Genomic DNA, 26047 nt, shown 5'->3' with positions numbered 1-26047 from the left:
TGCATTGTTTAAAGAGAGATTTCTCAGCCATTTTTAACTCACAGATCTCTCTTTTCGTAGACAAAGAAGGGCCTTGTTTCCGTTATCGAAGACAAAGACGTTACTGAACCTCTTTTACTGGTGTTAAAAGAGGAACTGAAGGTTGAGGACACTGCACCTCCCAGAAGAGGGATGTTTCGGTGGGAAAACAACTGTGCCTGTGCTCCAGGAGAGAGTGGACACCCTCTAGTGGTTAAAAGCTACCAAAAAAACCCTCCAATCGGCAGGCCTGTACAGTCTCATGTGGGACTACACAGAAGACCAACAATGAATCAACCTTCTCAAGATTGGGGCTGCTGGGAAAGGAAAACGTTTGCCAGTGCCTTCCACTGATGGATTACAGCATTTTACCCAGTATCTCCTTTCATTTTATTAATTCTTACTCACTACTATGTTAGGAAATATCATGGGTTGATATTTATTAGCAAAAATTGCAAGAGTGAACTGTACAAAACCATAAATACTTTTACATACTTTTACACTCCAAAGCTCACGAGTGAAGAGTGTTTTCAGATTCTTGGTAACTTACTTACAAAATAATTAAAATACATCTTTCAAATCAAATTTCTGTAGAGTACCTGACCCTAAGAGTTTTATTTTGTTTTAGCAATTCCAAGTGGCTTGCATTTCAGCAGGTAAATTAATAATCAAAGCTTGGCAATACAGTCAGAGGAAGTAGCCAAATACATTCAAAAAGTAAATGCTGATTCTCCTGAAACTATGACCTCCTTCACACACAGCCACAAGATCTACCCAACCCATGGTGCTATGTCATTTGACTGCGGTGCATACATGAATACTGCACCTGTGTGCGTGGATCCAATCTCACCCATCCTTCCTCCCAGTAGGCTGCCAATAAGGTAGAAAAGACACGTGCAATGCTCCCCCACACCTCAATGCCTGAGGAATTCACAAGCGTATTGTGAATATAGAACAGCACCCTGGGACTAGCAGTTCTCATGTGGCTGCATGAAGGTCTATAAAGAATTAGATGGTGAAGGAAAAGATATTCATATGCATGCATACATACACTATTTTTAATGTAAGGACCCTTGACTTTTCAGAATATAAAAAGGAGAAAGACTACTCTGTGGCTTTCAAGCTAGTGTGCTATAATGGTTAGAATGTCAGACTAGGATCTGAGAGCCCCAAGTTCAAATCCCCACTCTGCTATGGAAGCTTGCTGCATGACCTGGGGCAGGTCACTCTCTCTCAGCCTAACCTACCTCCTACCTTGCAGGGTTGTTGTGAGGATAAAATGGAAGAGAACAATGTAAACCACTTTGGGTCCCCACTGGGGAAAAAGACAGGGTATAAATGAATAGAAAAATTAATAATGCTTTTCAAAAACTGATAAAGGAAACAAGAGAGGAAAGACTAGCAAATAAGAACTTAATTCTTTTAAAGTTTTTCTGAAGTCCTATGAAAATTTGATCAAGTGAATGATACGAGTATTGATTCAAAAATTGTCATGTTGGTATTTTGAAAAACTGAATCCTCACAATCTCTGCTCTTCTTCATAGGCAAACATGAAAAAAATTCTGAAGTCTTTTATTTAAAATACATTATTTCACAAATGTTCTAGAGAAACAACAAGTGTATAATTGCGAAGACACATAATTAGACTGTTTGGCTTGCCCAAATAATTTGATTGTGGATTTAGTCTGTCCTGATGTTCACTCAGCTAATTCTCCAAAATGCTTCACTTCATAAATTACATGTACAGGACTTGGTACTGAAATTGTGCCATATGGTGCACATTCCAGACTTGTTTTTTGTTTCTGAACAATAGGGCATGTATTTGACAAAGTAAAAGCTGTAATACTATTTTGATACTGAAATTACTGGTGTAAGTTTAGGCATTACATTCAGTCCTGTTCTTGACTAGTAACTGACTTTGTGGTTTTTAATCCAATGGATGACACTTTGGCCTTACTGGGTGCCAACAAAGGCATCACTTTGTTAATCTGCCATCCTGAATGTGACGGAAAATTGGCAGGCTTTAATCCAAAGGGAGCCAGTTTGGGCATGGGCTTCCATACTGAGTCAGCTTTGTCAGGTTTCTGATTAGTCTTCATCTTTAGGCTTGGAGGTGACAGATGTGTGATCTTTGACAGAGGTTCCATATATTTTTCACTTCCACCAATACTTATTGCTGAGAGATTGGTATTTGGATCCATTACTTCAGAGCCTAACATTAATTTCAAAATACCTGGTTTAAATAAAGGCTGACCTAAGATCCTATCACAATCAGCTACACTGTCATCTTCCAGCTGAAGCAAGAGAGGGGTAATGGAACCACTGCTCTCTTGAACAAGACAAAGGTTCTGGAAGCTCCTGCCTAACAGGTCAAATTGAAAGGGAGATCCATCTCTGGTAGCTGATTCCATATGACTCTTCATGTCTCTGGGAGAAAAGCAAGAATGAAGAGATCTGGGGAGATCTGATGTGTATGAAGCATTATCATTCAACTGCTGGTTAAGAAACGCGGGTTCTTTCTGAAGAGAAGTGAAAGTTTCATCTGTGTCATCATTGTCCTCCATATTCATTAGGTCACTTGCATCTGGTGCCAGTATTGTAGAGGCTACTTTTTGCAATCCCATTTGTAACCCAAGGACTTTGGGTTCCTTAACCTGCAACTCTTGGAATGAAGAATCCTTTGACTGTTGTCTGCCTCCTCCCCTGTTTGTCTGTTTTTCTTCTACCTGGCTTTGAGCTAATTCTTCAGTGCAGAATTTTGTTGCGAAGGAATCTGAAGATTCTTTTAAAGTGCAGACATTTACTATTTGTGGGGAAACATTTTCTTTGCTCCTATGTTCTGTTGTTTCAGCAGTGTCTCTCTTGTTTCCACGAGAACCGTCAGCATTTTCTACAGACTGAATATTGATTGTTTCCAGAGGTACTACTGGCAAGAAAGACTCAGATGACTGGGAATCTATAATAAGGGATACATAAGGATTCCTCTTTACATCCAGATTTAAATCTGTATTTTCTTCAGTAGCAAGAGACATCACATTTACTATCCTTGGCATCAAGAACGAGTCTTCAATTTCTGCAAGTCAAAGAAATATTTATTAGAACACTGATAACAGGAACTAGAATCTAGCATGATGCAGTGGTTATGGTGTTGATCTATGACTAGGAAGTTCTGAGTTCAAAGGAATGGTATAGAGGCAGTCCCATGTGGTTCTTTACTACACCAGGATATAATGGTGGCCACCGTTACTCAGGGCAGTATAACTCCAGGGCAGGGCAGTGGTGACTTGTCAGGAAAGTACAACTCCACATCCAGGAAGAATAAACAGAAGTCCTGTGGTATTTTACAGACTATGAATTTTTACTCCAGCATAAACTTTCACGTACCACATCTTCAGATACAATTTTGTGGATCCTCATTACATATTTCATATAAAGGGACAGGAAATAAAACAAACAGAGCCAAAAACCATGAAATGCAGCAAGCACACAGAGAAATGTAATTATGTAAAATTCCAGTCTTTTCACAAACAATATAGATACAATTCGGTAGTTATGGTTGGGGTAGACTGGCCATTATGGCCACTTGCCACCCTTCTGTCACTGGAGTGGCTAGACTGGTGGGGAGGCTGTGTGAGGATCCTCCAAACCTTGCATGGCAAGGGAAAGCTGAATGCCACTGAATAGCCTGTCCCAGGTGTGGGAGGGCAGCGTGCAATCCACTCAAGCCTCATACAGCAATAAAGAAGCCACATGCCACCCTTCTGCTACTAGGCTGGCCTTGCCCAGGTGTGTGTGTGTGCAGTAGGAGGTCCATGCATGGTCTACCTGAGCCTTGCATGGCACGCTGAGGAGGCAGGCTGCCTTTCCCTCCCTCAGGTAAGCAGGGCCAAGGTAAGCCAGGGATGGCACCCTTTTCTAGAACCATTTTCCCCTCCCAGTCTACCCCTGGTTATGCTAAGCTAGTTAACACCTCTAATGGTTGGAGGAACTCCAGAGTTTCACTGCTGCAGAAAGTTACTATGTGAGAGACCCAAGCAACAGTGCTCACAATACAGTCACAGTCCAGTGAGAGGCCATGTGAAAATATTTGCAGATTGTATCACTGCAGATTGCATCACTGTAATTTGTTCGTCCAATGTAAAACCGGTGATGGCAGGGGTGGTTCTTTGAAGTCTCTTAAGTCTAATTCAAACAGTAAGCTATAGAAATATTCTCCTTAAAAGATGCAGTATCTGGAATGTGTTCAAATGGGCAAGCTAGACAGGACTTGTAGCACCAGTGTTTCTGGAGGGCAGCAACTGCCACTGACCCATGCAGAGTTTGCAGGCGAACATTTAAGCTATATTGCCTTGACTGGAATCCACAGCATAAGTGGATGTGCATATGTAGGAAAAAGCACCCATTAAAACATGTCACTGACCATATGTAATCCTGGGCAAATACATTTCCCTTACATGACTACAGATCAAGATGGGTAGCTGTGTTAGTCTGTCTGTAGCGGTAGAAAAGAACCAGAGTCCAGTAGCACCTATAAGACTAACAAAATTTGTGGTAGGGTATGAGCTTTCATGAGTCACAGCTCACTTCTTCAGATACATGACTATGTTTGTGTTTAAATCAAGTATATCTGTCAAGCATATATAGTATTTCCAAAACTTCTATGTAAATCAACTACTTTCCTCTTCCTTTTGCTTACCTGTGGTACAACTTCCAGTCCTGGAAAGTAGCATGGGTTTCTCTTGCCTTTTAGACAGAATCACTTCTTTTGTCTCAGAAGGAAGACTGTTTTGCATATCTGGCCTAGCAGTCTCTGCAGTTTCAACAGCTTTCACTGACTGTTTTTGCTGTTGCTGCTGCACTTCTATTGCTTTCTGCTTTGCAGTTTGTAGTTTCTTCAAGACAATCTCTTTTGTCTTCCCTACAGAGAAAAAAGTCAGACTTCCCTCACATTTGTCTTGAAAACAACTGCAGGAACTCACAAATCGGTTCAAAAGCATCACTACTTAACAACAGAATACACAGCTGATAGGAGCCAATTAGAAGGGAGACAGCAAGTTAGACATCTGGCTACCATTTATTTCTTTGAAAACACAGCCCTTCTACATGAACTCATCCCTCCTTCCCACATTCAAAACTTGTCAGAACCATACTGATGTATCCATATACTGGGATTTCATTCTTCACTTTTGTATTTATTTCATTTTGCATGCATTCTGTCCCTAAAGCCATCTCACCTGATAGTGCAGATACTTTACGAATCAAGATGCCCTGCTTGTGCATCAGTAACTTCTTCTGACCCATCAGTTTATCTGCCTGATCTGTTAGTCCCTGGATCTCTTCAAAGGCCTGTTAAGGGACCAAGAGGTCATTTTTAAATTCTAGTAAAATATGCACAGAACAAATACTGCTTTTATTTCCTTCTCACAAATCATTATAAAGATGAAGAGATGACAGACACTTTGCAAAGGTTAATAACAAACTGTTTCTATGGCATTAAAAAAAGAATATTCTGAAATATTTCAAGGCAGCAAGTTGCAGCAAAGAAAAAAATGCAAGCCAGAAAAAAAAACCCAAGTGAGAATGAAAAGCTCAGGTATGTACCACTGCAATTACTCAGCCAAAGTACTCTGAAAAAATTATTCAGGTGCATTTATCCTGTCTGACATGCTTCCCTAAGGAAGGAACACTACTGATACTTGAAGAGGTTTTGTTCTGGTTTTTATGTATACTTTTTTAACATACACTTTACATTCCACAAGATTTTCTTCTTGCTTCTGTGAAGATGCAATAGTTTCCCTGCTCAAGGATTTCTTCACACTTACTTTTTCAAGCAGGATGCGCTTGGCAACTCTAGGGAGGCTGTGCAATCGCAAAGTCATCTGCAATTTTTCAAAGAGTTCTTTAATTTCTTTTCGGCGGCAACATTCTTCTTCTGTGTGCTTTGAACGAAACCTAGCAACAGTTCGTGCCACATCCTTTGGCTTACTGTTCCTGAGTTCAGCCTGCTATTGACAATGATATTGTGAACAAATAAAAAACAAAACAAAAATGCAGAGATTTGTATAAGTAGTTGCAGTTTATATATTATTTTAAAACATTGGGATTATATGGACAACTTCCTGTCCTTAATGAAATTGGTCAGAAACTGGGGATGGGGGAAAAGAATTATGGGGTTGGATTCCATGGATCTATTCTGCTAGTAAAGGTGCTTACCTCCCATGGATGGTGCTTCCCCTCGTCTTGTGTAAAGGAAAGACTCCGTCATCAGAGGACAGCACCTTGGCTAGTGGAATGGATTCACAGGATTTGACTCAAGGAGCTGCCTGGCTTTGAAGCGACTACACTACCACAGCAAGTCCACTGACTTCAATGAGGTTAGAAGGGTATAACTCTGTTTAGAATTGCACTGTGAGGTTCTCAGTTGAGACACAGGGTGGGGGGAGAGGTTAACAGTGAACTTATATTGAGAGATATATAATGTACGTCCTTGAGGAAACTCAAACACAAAAACAATGTATTTTTCAGCTGACAACACACTCATTACAAAGGAGCAACAGGAGAACAAACATTTTATCTACCTTAGGAGATGGTGTAATCTCCTTATCTGAATAGTCACGAACAAAGTGCCTGGAGATTAAAAAAAAAGCACAGAGAGCTTAGACAGACACTAGGATCTGGCTCAGAATATAACTTAAGCTTCAACAAAAGCATTCTCATTTTATCTGTGGTCCATGGACAGAACATACTGTAAAACTAGAACCCTGAACCATATAAAATAAATTAAATCTGCTTGGTAGGGTAAAATCAGAGCTGTAATGAAAATCCAATTGTTAGTTTAAAACAGTCAGACAAACATAACAAAGCACATGCTTACAGTTGTCTGTTAGTTAAACACAAATGCAAGCTTACAAGTTTCTGGATGGTAGGGCACAGGCAGCTGCTGTCTCAATATCCATGATACTAGTTTTCTGTAAAAGCTCCTTCTCCGTGAATTCAATATCCATATTTTTGTTACCTTCACCGGATTCACTTTTATCCTGAATCAAAGTATTAAACACAGACAAAAAAGGGCCTACTCCTGTAGAGAAATCTCAACAAGATGACTTGTTCCATTTCAAACTCAGATGAGAATAAGTCAGAACATAAGCCAGCAATGTCTTAGCAACAATTTTTTCCACAGTATATTTTGAACTGTAAAGATGACTCAGCTTTTGCAACCAACACAGCAATACTACCTATTTCTAAATTACAAAGCCCTGAAAATCTTGAAGAATAATTATGAAACAATCTTTCAGCACGTTTCAGAACAATAGTTGACAACAATTACACCTATCAGAGGTGTTCAAGCTGTGTAGTGACATGTTTGTGCTCATCCACACTGTACAGGAATACAAATGAAAGCAACTCACATGATAATGGAATAATCTTTTTCAGGCACTACAATAACTGGAAGAGTTGAGGCTGTATCCATGTTAATACTGATTCACACTAGAATTTACCCAAGTAACTGCAGGTACACAGTGGTGAAGGAAGGACCATGGTTGCTTTCAACCAGGTAATTTATGTAACTGAAGTATGCATTACCTCCACTGAGGAAGGGCCACAGAACAGTTCAAGGATTTTAAGTAGCAGGGCTGGGAAAGATTTTTCCTTCTGAGTCAGAGTAGAGAGTACTGGGCTAGACCTGGACCAAAAGCTTGACTGAGTGCAAGACAGATTTGTAAATTCAAGCCTAAAATTTGAACAGAGGGGAGAACCGTGTGCCACTTCCACATCACAGTTTCCAGTACCAAACAGAAAAACTATTGTTCTGTTTATAAAACTGGTTGTCTCTTTAGTTATTGGGAGCAAGTTTCCAAGACATCTGTGGCGGCATGTTTCGTTCTCCATATTTACATATCTTTGGACTGTCTCAAAACTTCATAGGCTGCAATCCTGCACATAAACCACACTAGTAACAATGCACTGAAGTCAGTGAAGATTACTTGTCACTCAGGCTTGGATCCCACAGTAAATGTTCAAAGGCATTTCTGTCAATGGCTCAGGACGTCCTCGCTTCCCCCCTCCCGCTGCAGCCTGAAATGCTGCTCCTGGGGGACAGGAAAGGAATCTGGCAACAATTGCCCCCTTCTCCTCCATTAGCAGAAATTTACCATGGGATCCAAGCACCAGATTGTACATAACAGAAGTAGAGAAATATGGAACATACTGAAAAATGTTACATAATAAATTTCAAATTGCCTGGAGCTCCTTTGGGCTTACCAATTGAGAAATATCATCTGACTTATCTTCAGAGAGTTTAACACGCTCTTCCATTTTAGCTGTTTCTTTGAGGAAATAGGAATGATCTGCTAAAACAGCATCAAGTTGGAATATGGAAGCATCCCTTGATAATTGCTCCACCATTTCTGTATTCTTCCCAACTATCCTTGAAGTAATAGCATTTTTGTCATATTTGATCCTTTCTGCATGGGACTCTGGCTGAGTTACTAGTTCTTGTGGTTTGCTATGAGACATTGTGACTTTGAAGTCCATGGTTTCTGTCTCTTGTATATGTGACTTCCTTTGTTCTAGATGGACAGCACCACACTCAACTTTCTCTTTTGCATTCTTTCTCATTGGAGATGCAATATGTTGAATGATGGAATTTGTAGCACCCTTCTGCCCTGGAAACTGAAAGGGATTAGATTAGGTCATTGCTTGGATGCCTTCTATTTTGGAAACTAAACCTGTTGGAGTGGCAATACTTTTGAAGAAGAGCCTTTTTGATAGCCTCAATTTTTTTGGCAGCTAGCACCAGATTTTGATTTTAATTTCTAGCTGCACTAGGATAAGTACTACATTTCACCAACCCAAAAAACAGGCACCTGAAATTTGTTTTTCTCTGTGTATATCTTAAATTATATTGTATCATGCTAAGTTGACTAAGTTGTGTTCGTCAAGCCTCCAAATACCATAATTTTTGGCTAAGGAGGATTAGCCTCTTAGGGAGGGACTGTGGCTCAGTTACAGAGTATACAGAAGGTCCCAGGATCAATTCCTGGGAGCTCTAGTGAAAAGGATCAGGTAGCAGGTGATGTGAAAGACCTCCATCTGAGACCCTGGAGAGCTGCTACCAATCTGAGTAGACAATACCGGCTGACCTTGAGGGACCAATGGTCTGATTCAGTATAATGCAATTTCATATGGCCTCATGGAATGTTTACAAACATTCTAACTGCTGAAAAAATTAAACATTCAGCAACAGGATATTTGTAAACAGTAGCTTCTATGAGAGAAGTAACAGGCCATTTTGAACAGTGAAAGAGACTGGGAAGTTTTCCCAGTATAAAAAAACGCATGTGTGAATCTCCCAAAGTGCCTCTGCCGATTGTGGACTCTGAAATTCCTGGCTCTCAGGCAGTGGCAACAGGGATCTCAGTTGCCCACAATGGCTTCTGCAGTCCTATATCCAATTGTATTATAGCTAAAACAATTTGCTGTTGAAATTTTTCATTTTAAAAGAGCTAATGCTCACCAGTTCCGTGTTCAATATATTTTCAGTTTTGTAGCCAAGCACTCTATCAATCATCTCTTCTGCAAAATCATCCCTGTTTCCATTGTGTTCTGTATTTTTCATTATAGTGTCAATAGGCATTAAACCTTTTTTGTGGTGATTTATTTTGGATATATTCCTTTCTAAGCATTTAGCAACTGACTGGCTGGATGTTTTGTTGATTTGAACAAGGTTATCTTTAATACTTTGACTGTCCCCCTGAAAATCATTATTTCTTTTAGATGAAAGTTCTTGCACCGTCTTTTTACATTGCTTTCTTGGTACAGTATTTTGGAATTTTGTAAAGTTTACCCCAGGTGTCTTTTTCTCTTCCTCATCTCTTTCAGGTTTTATATGTTCAGTTCTTTCCTCCTTCCAGTGCTTTGTGGACAGTGAAAAGTCATTTTTGTTTTCCCACTGACATGGAGTGGATCTGGTCCCTCTCTGCTGCATTTTTGTACAGTTCATACTTATAATCTGCGATTGTTGTGACGGCCATTCAACAGTGACCATTTCTTCCGATGTCAGCTGTGTCTGTTTATGTGTTTCTGAAGCAGTCGCTGGCCTCTGTGTTTGAGCGATGTCTGCATGCTTTTCACTTGATCTTTTAAACTGCACAATCTCTTCCTGGATTCTGGAATTTTCCTGTAATACATTACTTTCAAGAATGGTAGTTTGCTTATAACCTTCTGAAATCTTATCTGATTTACCTCCAAGATATTTAGCATGCTGTTCCTTCTCAATCGTCACTTCAGCTGTCTCCATGTTTGGTTTCCTGCTAATGTATGAATGGTCTGATGATACAGCATCTGTAGAAATGTCAGGATATATAAACGGTGCCTCACTGGTCAATTCTTTTCCTGTATGCTTCAAAACTGTCTCTGAGGCACTTGTATTTTTGTCAGATATAATCATGCTGGTTCCTCTGTCTTCAAAACTATCTGGCTGATTTAATAGCAGCTCATTTTCTTCTGGTATCAGATCTGATATGGTGACTTTTGATTCTATGAAAACTGCCTCTTGCACATGCAATATTTTTCCTTCTTCCAGCTTTATGTTACCCAACTCCTCTTTTTGATTTGCATTCACTGAATTGCCTGTAAATTTGAAAGGTAAAATATGCTGATAATGTGTAAAATACTATTTTGTCCTAGAAGCTGAAGCAAAGCTAAACTGCCAGGTTGAAACTGTACTAAACTAGCTGCACTACTTGGGTGCTGATTGGAGTAGCATGCACTTTTAGAATCAGAACCTGCCACTTGTGCAATGTTTTTCATTCCTGCAGGAGGTAATTGTGATGACAAACTGTCAGCTTCTATCACAAGATTAGGTTCTGGAAGAAGAAAGGATGTTGCCTGAGTAACTGAAATAGCTAGTGAAGGTTTGGACTGAACTGTTTGCGATGGCACCTCTGGAGCAGGGAGCACAGGATTTGAACTGGAACAACATACAGTTGTCTCTGGAAGCACAGACATTCCTGAAAGGGCATTCCTACACTAGACCCTGAAGGAACAAAGGCAATAATTATTTTCTGCCATGTAACTGCTGAGAAGGAGAACCTTGATGGAGTAGAACAGCAGCCAAGGAACCATATCATTCTCTGTACCTTAAGACAATCTTTAAGGCTGGCTGCTGTCACCTAATTTGTGTTGTTATGAACAAACAGAAAGAAGAAAATTTCTTACAAAATAAAATACCTTGCATAGTTAAAAATTCAAAGCATACTGCAAGTCAATGCAGAATACCTGATAACTTGACCACCCTGGAAATCAACACTAACTCAGAAGTACTAAAGAGGGCTGTACACAATTCCACTGATGGAGTCTAGCTAGTCAGACTATATGTTTTAATTTAATCACAAAACAAAATGTAAATCTCAATTTATCCTTGTTTGTTATTCTTCTGAGTCATCTTCTGTTGAAGCATGTTGAACAGACATTATGCCTCTCTCCTTGACAAGATAAACCAAGCTCATTGCTGCATCCCAAAGAGAATTTACTGTCACAAACTGCGCAAGCAATTGAGGTTCAACTTGTGCACTACAAGATGAAGCAGCAACTTAAGCCTCATTATTTTGTGCTCATGACAGCCATCTCAATAAAACTCAACAAGGTATTATAATGAAAATCTAACTTAAACGCAAATAAAACTTGGATATAGAGGAAAACTTCCAGTAATGGAAATTGATGGGAAACTTTTTCCCCACATTTAGGGGGACATTTGGGGCTACAGTAGGTAGGGGTAGGTGAAGAAGTCCTGCTCCACTGACAGAAATTCCTTCCATCAAAGGAGATTTTGTCCAGAATCCAAACTGATGTAGGATCCTCCATACTGCAATTTTCACGAGAGCCAGTATGGTGTAGTGGTTAAGAGCGCGGGACTCTAATCTGGAGAACCGGGTTTGATTCCCCATTCCTCCACTTGAAGCCAGCTGGGTGATCTTGGGTCAGTCATAGTTCTCTCAGAGCTCTCTCAGCCCCACTCACCTAACAGGCTGACTGTTGTGGGGATAATAACAACATACTTTGTAAACCACTCTGAGTGGGCATTAAGTTGTCCTGAAAGGGTGGTATATAAACCCAATGTTATTATAATTATCAGAGAGGTGAGAGAGCAAATGAATGGCAAACAATTCACTCTACTTGCTCAAGAGGAGGAAAAAATTCTGCTGATTGAATTTTATAGAATGTTTCCAATATGCCAAGCATCTGTAGAATCCCACATGTTGAACTGTACACAAGCCATGAAGAAAATAGCTGCTACTGACAACACAGGAGTGATGTCACTTTCTTAAACATGCAATGGATTTCTTATAAAATACCTCTTTTTCTATACACTGCCATGTCGCCCATAGCTAAACCAATCTAGGAACTGTATGATGAGTAAATGTTAGTTTGGGTCACAAGATCACAATTGCTGAAATATACAAATAATGTATTGTATTATATTCCAAATCAGTTTATGGTACCATTCTTATTTAAGCAAGAAGCAGATTGTTTTTAGAATAGCTAGTGAAGAACCAAGTTTATTTTATATGCCCCTGGTTTTAAAATAATATTTGCAAAAATTGTTAACAGAGATTTAGTTTACAGATCTCACCTCCAGAGTCATTCTCTGTATCACAAAGTTCTTCAGGAAGCTCACAATCACTGTCCTAAGAAAGATAAATAAAAAATTAGTAGTGAGCAAGAAAGTATCTTAAGTATAAAATATTTTTCAAGAGTCTTCCCAGTATTAACATATATAATGATAGCTGATGTCAGCAACTTAGAACTTTACACAGTGAAGGAATGTTTACAATCTTTCTCAGTAACAAAGCACACCACAAAATGACAACATGGAATTCTTTCCTGCAAGTGTACTCTCTTAAGATTTATTTATTTATTTATATCCCACCCTCCCCACAAATGGGCTCAGGGCAATTCACAGCATGCATACAATACAATAAGTTAATCATAAAAACTATAAAATCAGAGGTAATTTAAAACAATCATTAAAATAGATCAGGCCCCTTCTATGTATAGGCCACTTAAACAGACAATCGGCAGCCACATGTGAGACATAACATGTGGGCATACACATGGCCAAAGGCAGTCACGGAAAAGGTGGTGGTGGAAGGGTGAAAGAACATCCGCTGGTTCTCAGCCAAACGCTCGGTGGAACATTTCCATTTTACAGGCCCTGCGGAACTGTAATAGGTCCCACAGGGCCCGAGTCTCCAGTGGGAGAGCGTTCCACCAGGCAGGGGCCAGGGCAGAAAAGGTCCTGGCCCTGGTTGAGGCCAGAAAGATATCCGTTGGGCCAGGGACCACCAGGAGCTGCTTGCCTGCAGAACACAACACCCTGCAGGGGACATAATGGCACCTCAAATCATTTCATAATGAATTTCTCTTTCTCCATCCAAGAACTGACATGGTAGCATGATAGTCTGGACAAGAAAAAACATCTTAACACTGCTGAGCTACAGGAACTTGAAGTATATTTTGAAAAAGGGCAAAACTCTTGCAATAGAAGTGTTAACTGTACCTTTTGACTATATAAGTTCCAAACAACAAAACCAAAGACCAGAATTTCCTACCTAGACTCAAATAGCCTGCTTTTAAAAAAGCAATTTCCCTTCCTTCATTTAGCCAGCAATGAGGAAGAAGCTCAGGGCAACAGAATTCATTTCAGCCACTACAATAGCACACTGGTACATACCGTGATAGTTTCTTCGTGATGGATGGAGGAAGTGCAGGCCAGGATGCTTCTCCCACTTGATCCTTAGGCAGGACTATGAAAATAAACTGAGACTTTATCTCTGCCAGTAGGAGGATGAAATTCCCCATTATGGCATGAAGTGACAGATAGCAGTAGCAGAAAAAATAATTTAGAAAAAAAAGGCATGTTGTAATACAGAGAACAAACAGGAACACCTTAACACCTTTTAAGTAACATGATTCCTTCTATCTACCAAAAATAAACAATTTTCATGTTAAGTACCAATGTCTGTCCCATAGCAATATAGGAGGAAATCCAAGCCTGGATGTTAGTGCAGTGTCCACATTTGGGGTGAGTTGAAGAGCTACCAAAGAATTCAGGGTGAAAATATTTGTTAAAGAATTCTGTGTTAAAACTACATTTGCAGAAGCATATTTGGGTGAAAGTCCATGTAAATTGACAGAGAGGAACAAGAATCTGTTCAAGGAGGCAGTGAGTCCTTTCTCTTGAGCAGTGGGCAAAATGGCACATCTGAGGCTCTACACATTAATGGAATTCTCAGTTCCAAAGCAAGGTTGCTTAGTCAGTAGGATCCTGACCCAGCAGAATGGGAAAATTCCTTGAGTTTTCAGGCAATATGAAGGAATTTTGGCACCCCCTCCCTAAACCTCTTTACCTCTTCAGCCAAGAATGAAGCCCAGAGGTTCTACTCCTGTTTCTCATTCAGGATAACCATACAAGTTTCTTCCAATGCCTATTCCTGCCAGAATTCTTAGAAGCATCTGGTTCTATAGGGCAGAAGGCTCTGGTTCTTGGACCTTTTCCAGTTGCGCCATTATTGAAAAAGCAAAGCTCTCTTTGAATGGATAAGGCACTAACTTCCAAAATCTGTCTGTAATAGCCGCTAAGAAAGCTGTCTGTTCACACCAGAATGTGAGCCCTCGGTAGATTACTGGGAAAGGCTAGATTGATGGACCTGAGCTCAAGCCCATTCATGCTGTGCAAAGTTTCAACCGCAAAATAATTCCCTAGAATTTCTAGATCCACAAAATGAATGCCACAGCCCCATGTTCTGTCAGGAGAATCCTCAGAGGAAAGTTACTGCCTAAGCTTCCTGACCTTCTGGCCAAGGGAGACTGAGGAGTGAAAGAACTTTAGCAGAATAAAATATATGTATCTAGAAGGTAGGGGAGAGAATCTCAGGATTTCAAGTTGAAGAATAGAAAGGACTGTAATCAGGAGATCCTTCTTCTTGACAAGGATAAAGTCTCAGTTCATTTGCATGGCTCTGCCTATGAAGCAAATGAGAGAAGTTACCCACTCAAATTCTTTCCTCCACTGACAGACCTACACTACCACATTATCCTCCACCAACTTATCTTTACTCACTCTACTCGAATTATATCTGAAAATGCTATTTTTTTAAAAAAAATAGTGATTTCAAATAAAGCCATTAATAGTAAAACAAAACTATTTCCCCCATCTTACCACAGATATGGAATTAGATGTTTTCACTTGCTCCAATTTAACTCCTTTGTAGATAGGGTTTAGCTTATTGAAAGGTAATACGACTTCTGAGTGAGGCAGCATCATGCATTTTGTTGATTTAGTGGCAGATGGTGTTGAAATATAAATTGGTTTTTTATCAGTCTCCTCTCCTTTTACACATATTGGGAAATTTATGGACGATTGCTCTAGCTCTGCTTTGTACACTGGTAAAGGAAGGATAGAGAAGAAACAGTTTACCACAGCAACAAAAAACAAAGCCTATTTCTAAAAATTTTCAGTCCAGTACCATTAATCTTGCTTCAAATCAAAACTCTAAGCAAAGGGAAGTATGTACCTCAACTTGCAACCAATATCCTGTATGCTGATACTTTAATTGATGTAAAGTAGGATCAAATGAGAGATCTACTGCAATAAAAATTTAACTACAGAAAACGGTACTTTATTGAAAAAGTAAACTGATAACACACAAAGATGCTTTATTTAATCACTATCTATGCACTCTATATTTTGGACTATTCTGATTATATACTGAATACAGTCTCTCAGACAAATATGCAATTTGGAAACAGTTTTGAATTACTACTTACCGTCATCATTTCTTCTCTCCCACTTATTCATTGGTTCCAGTTTCCACTCCTCTTCTTGACCATTACAGCATGCAAGAATTCCATGCAAAGGCTTCTTTATGGGAGTCCCCTTTATTAGGGCCATCTTTCCCTTCAGACATTCTAACGTGCATTTTGTATTGCCGGAAATTGTAGGTTGGGACTTCTCAAGAGCTAAGCTAGTACAAACACACCCATGTTGGCAAAAATTGCTGCTGCACAGTGTGGTTTGCCTTCTGATTAATTTGCAAACATGTCTGTGGTTGAGTAAAGCCTGAAAGAGTGTATACATCCACATAATCAGACAAGTATCTAGACACACATTTTGAATACATAAACTGTATAAAATCAACAGGACAATGCAATAACAACATTTTCCTAGATTTAAAACTACCTCAGAAATCATAAGTATAAAGAAGACAAGGGAAAGCCCTATTAAACTACTAACCTGAGCAGTAAACAGAGCTGAGAGGGAAACATCTGCTCGCTCTTCTGAAACATAAGTCTGTGGCTTCCCCTGCTGTGATGCACAATCCTCCAAGTCTATCAACTTCACGTCAACCTGCTCAGGTATGATTAAACATAGCTGGCCTTTAATACAACAGTCTGTGTATAACAATCACAGGATGTGGTTGTTATTCAAAACCTAACTAAGCACATTTAATGGACAAAAGGACTAGAGAAGAAAAATAATATAGATGTATGTGCCCCATTTTTAGCATATGCACATCTAACCATAAACAATCAATAATGAATGTGTAACTATTACAGTTGCTTACCTGTGAAATGAACAAAGTTGTCAGAGAAAAGTCTGCACGTTCCTCAGTAATATAAGTTTGTGCCTTCCCATCCTGCAATGCATAACCCTCCAAGTCCATCAGCTTTCTCTGAGACTTAGATAAGTGACTGTTCTGCTTTGATTGGCATATACTTCTCTGTTTTCCCTGCATATTTTCATCTAAGTCTGGTATCATAAGAACATCTACTGTATTATCCGTTTTGCTGTTTGGCTGAGAATGAATACATTTGTCTTCCAAGGTTTGGAAGTTATGTTTCTCCTTTGATAAAACAGGTAAAGGCACTGCCGAATTATTGAATCCTATGCTGCCTCTAGAAGCTGCTTGTTTACTGTAAACATTTCTTCTGCTCTTTCTAAAAATGGAAGGCAAAGGAGAATTCAGACTATAAGATGTGGGTGGAGTAATAGTAGATGTCTTCTTTAGAATGCTGTCATGTGCTTGAACATAGTTGCTCCTTTCAGATGAAAGCTGGTAAACCAGAGGGTGACTGGAGAAGCTAGTAGAAATTTCCATACTTGTTTCCATTTGTTTCCCTTCACTTTCCAAATATTCATCAAGCTTATCACTACAGAAGGCTGCTCGATTCTTCAAGGATCCCTCTGGAATGCTACCTGGATAAATGCAAGATGTGACACAGAAAGATGTTAAATCACAACTATCTAAAAGCGCATAAAATCCAACTTGACTTCAAAGGAAATACAAAATAGATTCCCTGAAAAATCAATGTAAAAGGGAACCTTTGAGAACAATTCCCTATTTTTATTCTTTTTTAAAGGCCACACAAAGAAAGTAAAGAAAAAAATCTTGGACTTAGATCCTATCTAGCAGGAGTGGAACACTTAGAGAAAAAAATGTTCTTGTCTCCCCCATTTGACTGCAGACTGTCATGATCTTCCCATCATGCCCGCAGGGCTTTGTGAACCCCTGGAAGCAGTGTGTATGTGTGCGAGTGAAGTGGGGTTGTCCTGCAGTGGGAGGAGGGAAATTATCAAAAACCATCCTTCCTTTCTAATGGCAGAAGTGCCTTCCATCAACGGAAAACATGGTTAGGATCTAAACCCTGATGTTCTTCCAGGAACACAAGCAACAAAAAGCAATTGTTGCCACAAACAGAATAAAATAATCAGCATCACTTATTAACCAGTAAAATATACTCCCACTGCTAGTGATTCCATTTTGTTGGGGATGGCAGTTTTTGCCTCTCTCTCAACAGTCTCGCCAGCTGCAGTCTAGTTAATTTAATGCTAAGAACTCATAGGAAGTCATTTACAGAGACCCACAGAGGTTCTGTTTTTAGGAAGGGTGAAATCCTGGGAAGTGGTGTTAAATATAATTGCGTGTGTGCGCGCTGTATAAACAAAAATATTTCAGCATCAATCAAATCTTAAGTTCCTTATAAAAATGAAAAAAACGGAAAATTGATCATTAGGAAAGTGGAAGATTTACACTATTAGGTTAATTTATCATTTGTTTACATCAATTATAGTCCACCTTTCTCACTGAGATCCAAAACGGATCACACACTGTGAGACAATTTAAACCAACCGGAACAGGACATCCAATAGATGTGTGGATTGTAGAAACCTGAAAATAAACAGAAATCTAAAAACAGAGCTGAAACAAAATATAAGCATTAATGTTACACATTAAATGATACAGAAATTACATAGTAGGAGCATACTTATAGCAATGGTCAGTACTTTCTATATACTCCATGGTCCCTATCCCTTTACCAAAGCATCTCTCGAAAACATTTCATTACATTCCCAGATACACAAATCCATTAAAAAATCAAAGACATTATTACAATATTGGCAAATTATTCCTCTTTGTCCAGTTAGCAAAATTAAGACTTTCTGTTTGTAGAACCATCACACATACAGAGTCTATCCCTCACCTTTCTGCTCAGCAGCAGAGTGGAATTTTTCCTGCCACCCCTTTATCTTTCTAAAATTATCAGTTTTCCCAGTCTTGGAAATGAAAGAAAGGCCAGAATCTAAAAGTAAAGGCAGCAAAGTTAGCTTATTAACCAGTGTCCAAATTAGCAAGTTATCAAAAATTAATTCTAGGAAAAGAATAATAAAATAAGATTTTATTAAAATTAAAACATTCATGCTTTTCTTGCCCACTAATATTCTAACATGTTATCAATTTTAAAACATATTTACCTAAAGAACTGGGACTTGTTCCTTGGTTGTTACCAAATAAATGATCCTTCGAAGAGCTCAGAGGCAGCTGTACACCCAAATATTTTAGGTCAATGCTAATTGTTGGGTCCACAGAGCCCAGCTTCATTCCCACTGGAAGAACAAAAGACCACCTCAAGCATTTTTACAGATCAAGTTAGATTATGTGAATAACCAGCCTTCTCAGAAACAAATAAAGGAATCAATTTCATGGATTGGATCTACAGATCCATTGGCACAAGAAGCACCTTTCTTTCCCCTCAACTTAAGTAGTCCCTTCAAACCCTGGTAAAACTGATTCCTGGGTGTATGGGACTTGCATGGACTAACAGGCACTTTGGAAAGGAAACTATCTTAAGAAGGGAGAAGGGATGAAATTGCTTCCTGCTCCTGTGAGCACAGTTTACTGATGTGAGAAGGAGCGATTCTGTTCCCTTCCTGTCCTTAATGCAGCCCCTTGCATGGCTATTAGTCCACCTGAATCCTAAGGCCCCATGAATCAATTTTCCTAGGAGCAGAAGTAGCTGCTGAAGGGAGCAGCACTGCTGCAAAGATCAGCAGCTTCCAGGTCCTTCTGCTGGTAGATCACTGGATCTGATCCACAAGATGGAGGGCAATATTAACATCAAATCTGCGCAGTACTCATATTAGGTCAAATAAAAATACAGCTAAACTGTTTACACAGTATAGCTGTAAGAAAAAGGCACTTCTTCCCAAATAATTTTTTTTACGGATAGTGGATCTGCACGTATCATTTCAACCATAAAAAATGTATCTGGATCAATTTAGCAACAGTTTTTGTCAATGCAGACTATGTTCTATTTATCTTTCATGATAGCCAAGGTATACATTGTCTACAAACACCTTCTCTAAGACTGGGATGTATCACTTGTTTGTGTCTGAAAGACTTCAAATCTTCTAAGAGCTTTGTTTCTAGCAGACTTAACTTTTCTTGACAGCCTGCCAAAGGAAAAAAAAACATACAGTGGTTAGAATGTGAATATACCATTTGAATATTGTTTCATAACATTCTTAAGACAATCCCATCACAATTACTTCACGCTAAGTCAGTACCTGAATCATATGTAATCTGTAAAGGATTCTGTACATTTTGCAGATCTTCTGTTCTCCCAGATTTATCAATAGTGTGACTATGGAGACCTTCCTATATATATATAAACAGGGGCTAAAATAAATATTAAATGGTATACATAAAACAATATTCCAAGCTCACAAAAGAGACAATCTGCCAAAGTTTTATATGACAATACAATGTAAGTTTTATACAAACCAACCGAAATAAACTGGTATATATAATAAAATTCTGCATTATCATATACAAAATTCAAGATCCAAATTATTAAATTCAAAGCTAGTAAGAGTTTAACAAAATAAGCCCATAATGTTCTTTAAGCGCAGGGGATCACCCCTTCTGAGATCTTATTGTTCCCTGCTAAGAGGAAATGAACCTTCAGCTTTTAATCATATGTATAAGGAACTGACATATAAGAAACTGACATATAAGGAACTTAATTATTACCTGTTGTATCTGACAACACTAAATTAAAACCCACAGATTTACCTTTGATTCAAAGGATACAAATAGGACTCCATCCACATCCTCAAGATCAAGCATAAACTCTGGGTGGTCAGAATGTGGTCCCAAAGCTGCACAACTATTCCTTATAACACTTGTGGTATACTTCAAGGGTTGTTTAATCTCTGGAAATTTCAGCTTCTGTGGTCTCCCTCTCCTACATGGTCCTGATAATACAGCACTTGGATTACTATCAGCATCATGGCTCAACACAGGTTTCTTTGCTATATTTGGCTTTTTTCCTTCAACAATGAATTTGGCGGCTGCTGAGGGCACAAGTTTGAAATAAGATGTTTTTTTCTTCATGGAATGGCTGCTACATAGTTGAATGTTTTCCCATGGCACATCTTTGACTAAACTACATTTCTGTGCTTTTTCATTTCCAGAAAAAAGTTTTTTAATTTTTGTTTCTACAACATCAAGTGGTCTAATAATATTTTCAAAATGCACAGGAAATGAACATGTTGAATGTCTCAGTGAGGATTTATCCATCCCACAAGAAGAAAAACTGGCCTGAAGATTAGGGACCATTACCATACTCTTGGTGACCTCACAGTCCTTTACAGGCATTGTCCCATTGTCCAATTTTAACATTTTTGTTTTGGCAACACCCAATGGACTATTGTTGGATCGTTTGTGGGAATTTATCACCACTACCTTTCTTCTCATGTTACTATGTTTCTTCAACTGCTTCTCCAGTATGGGATCGTCATCATTACAGGAAAAATCTTTTGTCTCTTTATGGGTGTCTTCCTGCTTCATCCATATCCTTTCTGTATTGACATTTGGAGCAGAATCACAGTCATCTACCAGCTCCTCTTCAATGGAAATATTGATGCCTTCATTTGAGATTAGCAGAGGCTTCACATGGGAGTTACTTTCACAAGCGTTAGCTATTAGACTGGAGAAATAAATTTTTTTTTAAAAGATACCAAAATATAAAAATTCCTAATTATATACTATTACGCTTAGGAGTTTCTCTACCTTCTAAATATCCATATTGGTAGAAAATACCAAGTAATGATTGCAATATATTTGTGTTTTAGCCACAGCTATGACTTACGTAGGTCTTTTATTAGTATCCAAAGTGGTCTATGTATAATGGCGCTGGAGTATTTTAATATACATTTTTAAATCTGTTTTTAAAGTTGACTATTAATTTATTGTGTTTTAATGATGATGTGAGCCGCCCTGAGCCCATTCGTGGAGAGGGTGGGATATAAGTCAAAATAAATAAATAAATAAATAAATAAATAAATAAATAAATAAATAAATAAATAAATAAATAATTTCAATACAACAAGCCATAGATGGAAAGAGTTTATGAAATTGATTCTCCCACATGCCTCCTGCAGCCTCTTGTGCCCCTGATGCTTCTGAAGATCTGGAACCCTGTTCTGTTCTCCTCCGAACAGAGAGGGATGCAGCACAGGGTGCTAAAGTTAAGGAGAGTTCAGTGGAAATCTCTCTCTCACTCTCTCTCTCACACACACACCCTTGGTAGGGTTGCCAACCTTCAGGTGGGGCCTGGAGTTCTCCTAGATTGACAATTGATCTCCCTACTATAGAGATATGTTCCGCTGAAGGAAACATCTGCTTTGGAGGGTGAACTCTGGCATTATACCCTGCTGAGGTCCTTCCCCTTCCCTCCTCAACTCCAACCACCCCGGAGTCCCAAATCTCCAAGAATTTCCCCACCCAGAGTTGAATTCTCCTGCAGACAGAAAAAGAATTTGTGCAAGAGGTGAGGGCACATCTTCTGCCAATTCCTTCTTCCAGCAGCACCCCTTACCTATGCTCTATTCCTGGGGGCTACCCAACCTTACGAGATAGCTTTTCAGGGGTGCAGGAGACTGTAGAGGGAAGAGATCTGTTCTATGAAGTCCTTCTGTTCTCTGTTTGTAAGATTGGATCCACTGTTTTAGCAGCCCCTATTGCAACCTTATGATCTTTGCCTATAATAATCAGCATTTCTTGAATAAAAAAGGATCACTGATTAACTGAAACAATATAGAACTTCTATAAACTAATAACATCTCTGGACTCTATAAATTCAGACTACAGTTTTATTTACACATTTAATGTTCAGTGAATTATTCTCATCTATTATTATTTACAGTGAAGTTCAACTCAATTCAGTGAGACCAACTCTCAAGTAAGTATGCATGCATTTGTAGCCTTAGAAGCAATACTATCTTAGTATGCATTTCTACTGGGACTGTTGGTGGTGCTTATTTTTGATTAAACATACACAGGATCAGATTATAATGTACTGCATTTTTAAAAAAATAAACACAGAACAAAGCAATTGCTATCATCCTATGTAGTCCCACTATTACTCGTATATAACCATGTTTACTCAGAAGTAAGTTTTATTCCTCAGTTACTGAAGTCCCATCTATATATCTATTTCTATGTTGTAGCCCTAAGCATAGGGCTATACTATGCTTAGGGCTATACTAACTTAGAAGCAAACATCAGTGTAATCAATAGGACTAATTAATATGCTTATTCAGAAGTATCACCATAATAGCCTAACTGATGAGCACATGGAACAGAAGAAATGTCCACTGGCAAAGAAAACAACAGACCAGCTAAGTACAAATTTTGTCAGCAGCAGCCAATCAGATACCACAGTAAACTTATTCAACTAGGGCAACACTTCACTGTCCATTTTTTCCCAATGAGTGATGGCCAGAAGCATTTGAGATGGTATTTTTGCTCAACTGCCTACTATGATAAATGATAATGCATGTGAGCCAGGGTGGTGCAGTAATGAAAGTGTTGGACTAGGATCTGAGAGGCCCAGGTTCAAATCCCTGCTTCACCATGAAAGCTTGCTAAGTGACCTTATGCCAGTCACACACACACAGCCTGACTGATCTCAGAGGGTTGATGTGGAAATAAAATGAAGAGATTGGTGTAAGCCACTTGCAGAGAAAAGTGGGGGCATAAATTAAAAAAGCATTAAGTAAGTATGTAAATAAATTGTACTCGTTCTAAAAACAGACTAATGTAACATATATCAGAAAAAACCCAATAACTAGGGGAGCAAGGCACAATATGAATATGAGCCAGAAAATTGTACACATTTTCAAAGCTCAAAAACACAATCCATTTCTTGTTGCTTTTAAATTCCACGCAGGTATTACTCTTTTAGAAGCTACCCTGCAGGAATAACTATAACAAAGCTCACTGTAACCCAACCCTCCCCCCAAATTACATATATATCAACTTACAATTCAGATGACTCCTGCTTTAATGCTTGTTCATCATGCTCATTGGTGTCCGAAATAAATGATTCTCTTTCCAAACCAGTATTACACATCTTCTGGCTCCTGTGTGAAGCATTTAGGTCTCTTTGCCCAGAATTCAAAATAACAGCTCCAGGAGAATAAGAACATCTGTCACAATTAGGAAAGGCTTCGTGCAGTGACATAGCATTTTGCTTTACTTCATACTGGAATCTACTTTTCAGTCCATCTTTCATTAATCCTTTTGCAAATGGATTATAGCCAATTTTTAATTGTGTAATCTGTATGTTTTGATAGGCCGTCACTGCAAAGAACTCTGTCTGTGGGAAGGTGAATGTCTGGACATCAGGACCATTGAGCTGAATAACTTCTGTGGCTTTATCAGCAGGCACCAGGTGTAGTCGAGGTAGATAGCGGTGCATAGAGTGCAGAATGATATGCCCTTCCTGGTCCAAGGTATTGTTAGTAAGTTTGAGTTTGTAGAAAGACACTGGCTGGAGCATCCAGTAACGACCTGTAGAAGGGGACTCTGGGTGAATAAATACCCGCCCCAAGACATGAGGTTCGGCTTTCCCACTGGGCTCCCAACTATAACCATTCCATTTATAGCGGAAGTTGTCAACAGGAGAAATATCCATGACCAAGATATACTTTAGGTTGGGTTCCAGGCCTGTGATCCAGTATCGACAGTACGGGAACATCCGTCTTCCTTGCTTAGTGAGAATCATTTCTGTATTGCAATGGTAGAAGTCATTCCACATAGTATTGTTGTCCAGGGTGACAGTAATGCCTCCAGAGGTACAATTTGCAGGAAGGCAAGTCTTCACTTTAGATTTTACTGAGGATATTGCACTGCTCATAAGATCACAGCTATCATGATTTGAAAGCAAGTTTCTTTGATCAGCTCTTCCACTGCACTGTGGCTGTTTTGCAAGGATGGAAAATGTAGGTGCTGCACCTGAAGCTGTCTTGCCATCTTGGTTCCCTAACACAACTGGATGATTATCCATCACATATATTGTTGTATATTCTCATATCAACTCCAGATCTTGTACAGTGCTGATAGCATTCCTCTCATGGCCACTTTCCTGAGAAACAAATTAAGCAATAAAATACCTAAACTACAGAGGAATTGGTTAGCACGAAGAATACAGTCAACATTTGTGAGAATTAAACAGGAGGACTGTACAATACATTTCTTTTTCATTGTACAATCATCCAGTTATCACACACTGGTGACAAGCAATTCACTTCTACCATTCATTAGACAATATCTACAATCCAAGCATGTACAGCCAATAATTTTATCAACTCAGTCCTAACCTTATATTGCAATTTCAACCACTTACAAAGAATCCTTGAAGAGTGGAACTATATCTCATTTGTAAAACTTGTATAGAGCACAATAAATGAGCTTGCTAATCACAGAATTGGCTTTTAAAATCCCAACAGTGGTATGCAGCCGAAACCCCTTAACAGGATGGAGTTCTCATTATGAAAACATAATTTGGGGCAATTACTATGGGCAATTACAGTGGACTAACCTGTACAAGCTAATTTCCAGAGTCAAGCACTAAAGTGGCCTCCGGGAGTGGGTGAAGAGAGTCCCTTCCCTCACAGCATTCAGGGAGGCGTGTGAAGCTGTCTGTCTTATTGCAGAGGGCTTTTGATGAAAGTTAAACTCTTTTTGGAAGAACTGGCTGGATTTTTAATTGTGTATTTATTATATTGTTAGAGGCTTATGATGTATTTGTCCATGCAACTCTTTCTGTTTTGCCAGGCATTTTATTCCAAAAACAGTAGTCTAAGGATATTTGCTTGAACTCTCAGAAAGCCTGTTGGTGAAATTGCAATTGTAAATCATAGTCAAATGTGCTGGTTTGAGCTCAGCTGTGTATCAGAAAAGAAGCAGAAAAGGGGAGGGAGCTAAAATACTAAAAAAAAAAAAGGCATAAACATGCCTTAACATTCAACAACAAAAGCTACATTGGAGGTTTTCACCCATTTACTAAATCGAAGTAAAAATTGAACGCAGTAGGAAAAGAGGAAGATTCAAAACGAGGTGGCTTGACTCAGTAAGTCACGTCCTTCAGTTTTTCAAGTCTGTTAACGATAAGACATTTGGGAGGTCTTTCATTCACAGGATCGCCATAGGTTGGTGGCGACTTGATGACACATAACATACACGCACGCACGCCAAACGTATCACAGAAAAAAAAACCTTTCTTTCTTGGTTTTGCATGGACCAAGATGGTTGTCTACAGCCGTCAAATTGGTTTATGTTCTGTAGCTAGATGTGACCCCTCAACGCTGCTATGAAATTTAGAACATTTTTTAAAAAGT

The 26047-nt window shown here is 39.0% G+C and overlaps 1 protein-coding gene across 1 annotated transcript; it reads right to left on the bottom strand.

The window, feature by feature from the left end:
• Positions 1 to 603: 603 nt before the first annotated feature.
• Positions 604 to 24714, bottom strand: LOC129323393 (MAX gene-associated protein-like). Its single transcript, XM_054969927.1, is given in 14 exon segments — positions 604 to 3091; positions 4715 to 4936; positions 5253 to 5364; positions 5841 to 6023; positions 12653 to 12707; positions 15996 to 16141; positions 16647 to 17278; positions 18565 to 18663; positions 18836 to 18967; positions 19718 to 19804; positions 19910 to 20018; positions 20436 to 20494; positions 21125 to 21351; positions 23690 to 24714. Coding segments are annotated over 14 exon segments (4272 nt in total). The 3' UTR covers positions 604 to 1907.
• Between the last annotated feature and the right edge of the window lie 1333 nt (positions 24715 to 26047).

Source organism: Eublepharis macularius, chromosome 2 (genome assembly GCF_028583425.1).
Source record: "Eublepharis macularius isolate TG4126 chromosome 2, MPM_Emac_v1.0, whole genome shotgun sequence".
Classification (NCBI taxonomy): domain Eukaryota; kingdom Metazoa; phylum Chordata; class Lepidosauria; order Squamata; family Eublepharidae; genus Eublepharis; species Eublepharis macularius.
This window is presented reverse-complemented; position numbering and strand designations above follow the sequence as displayed.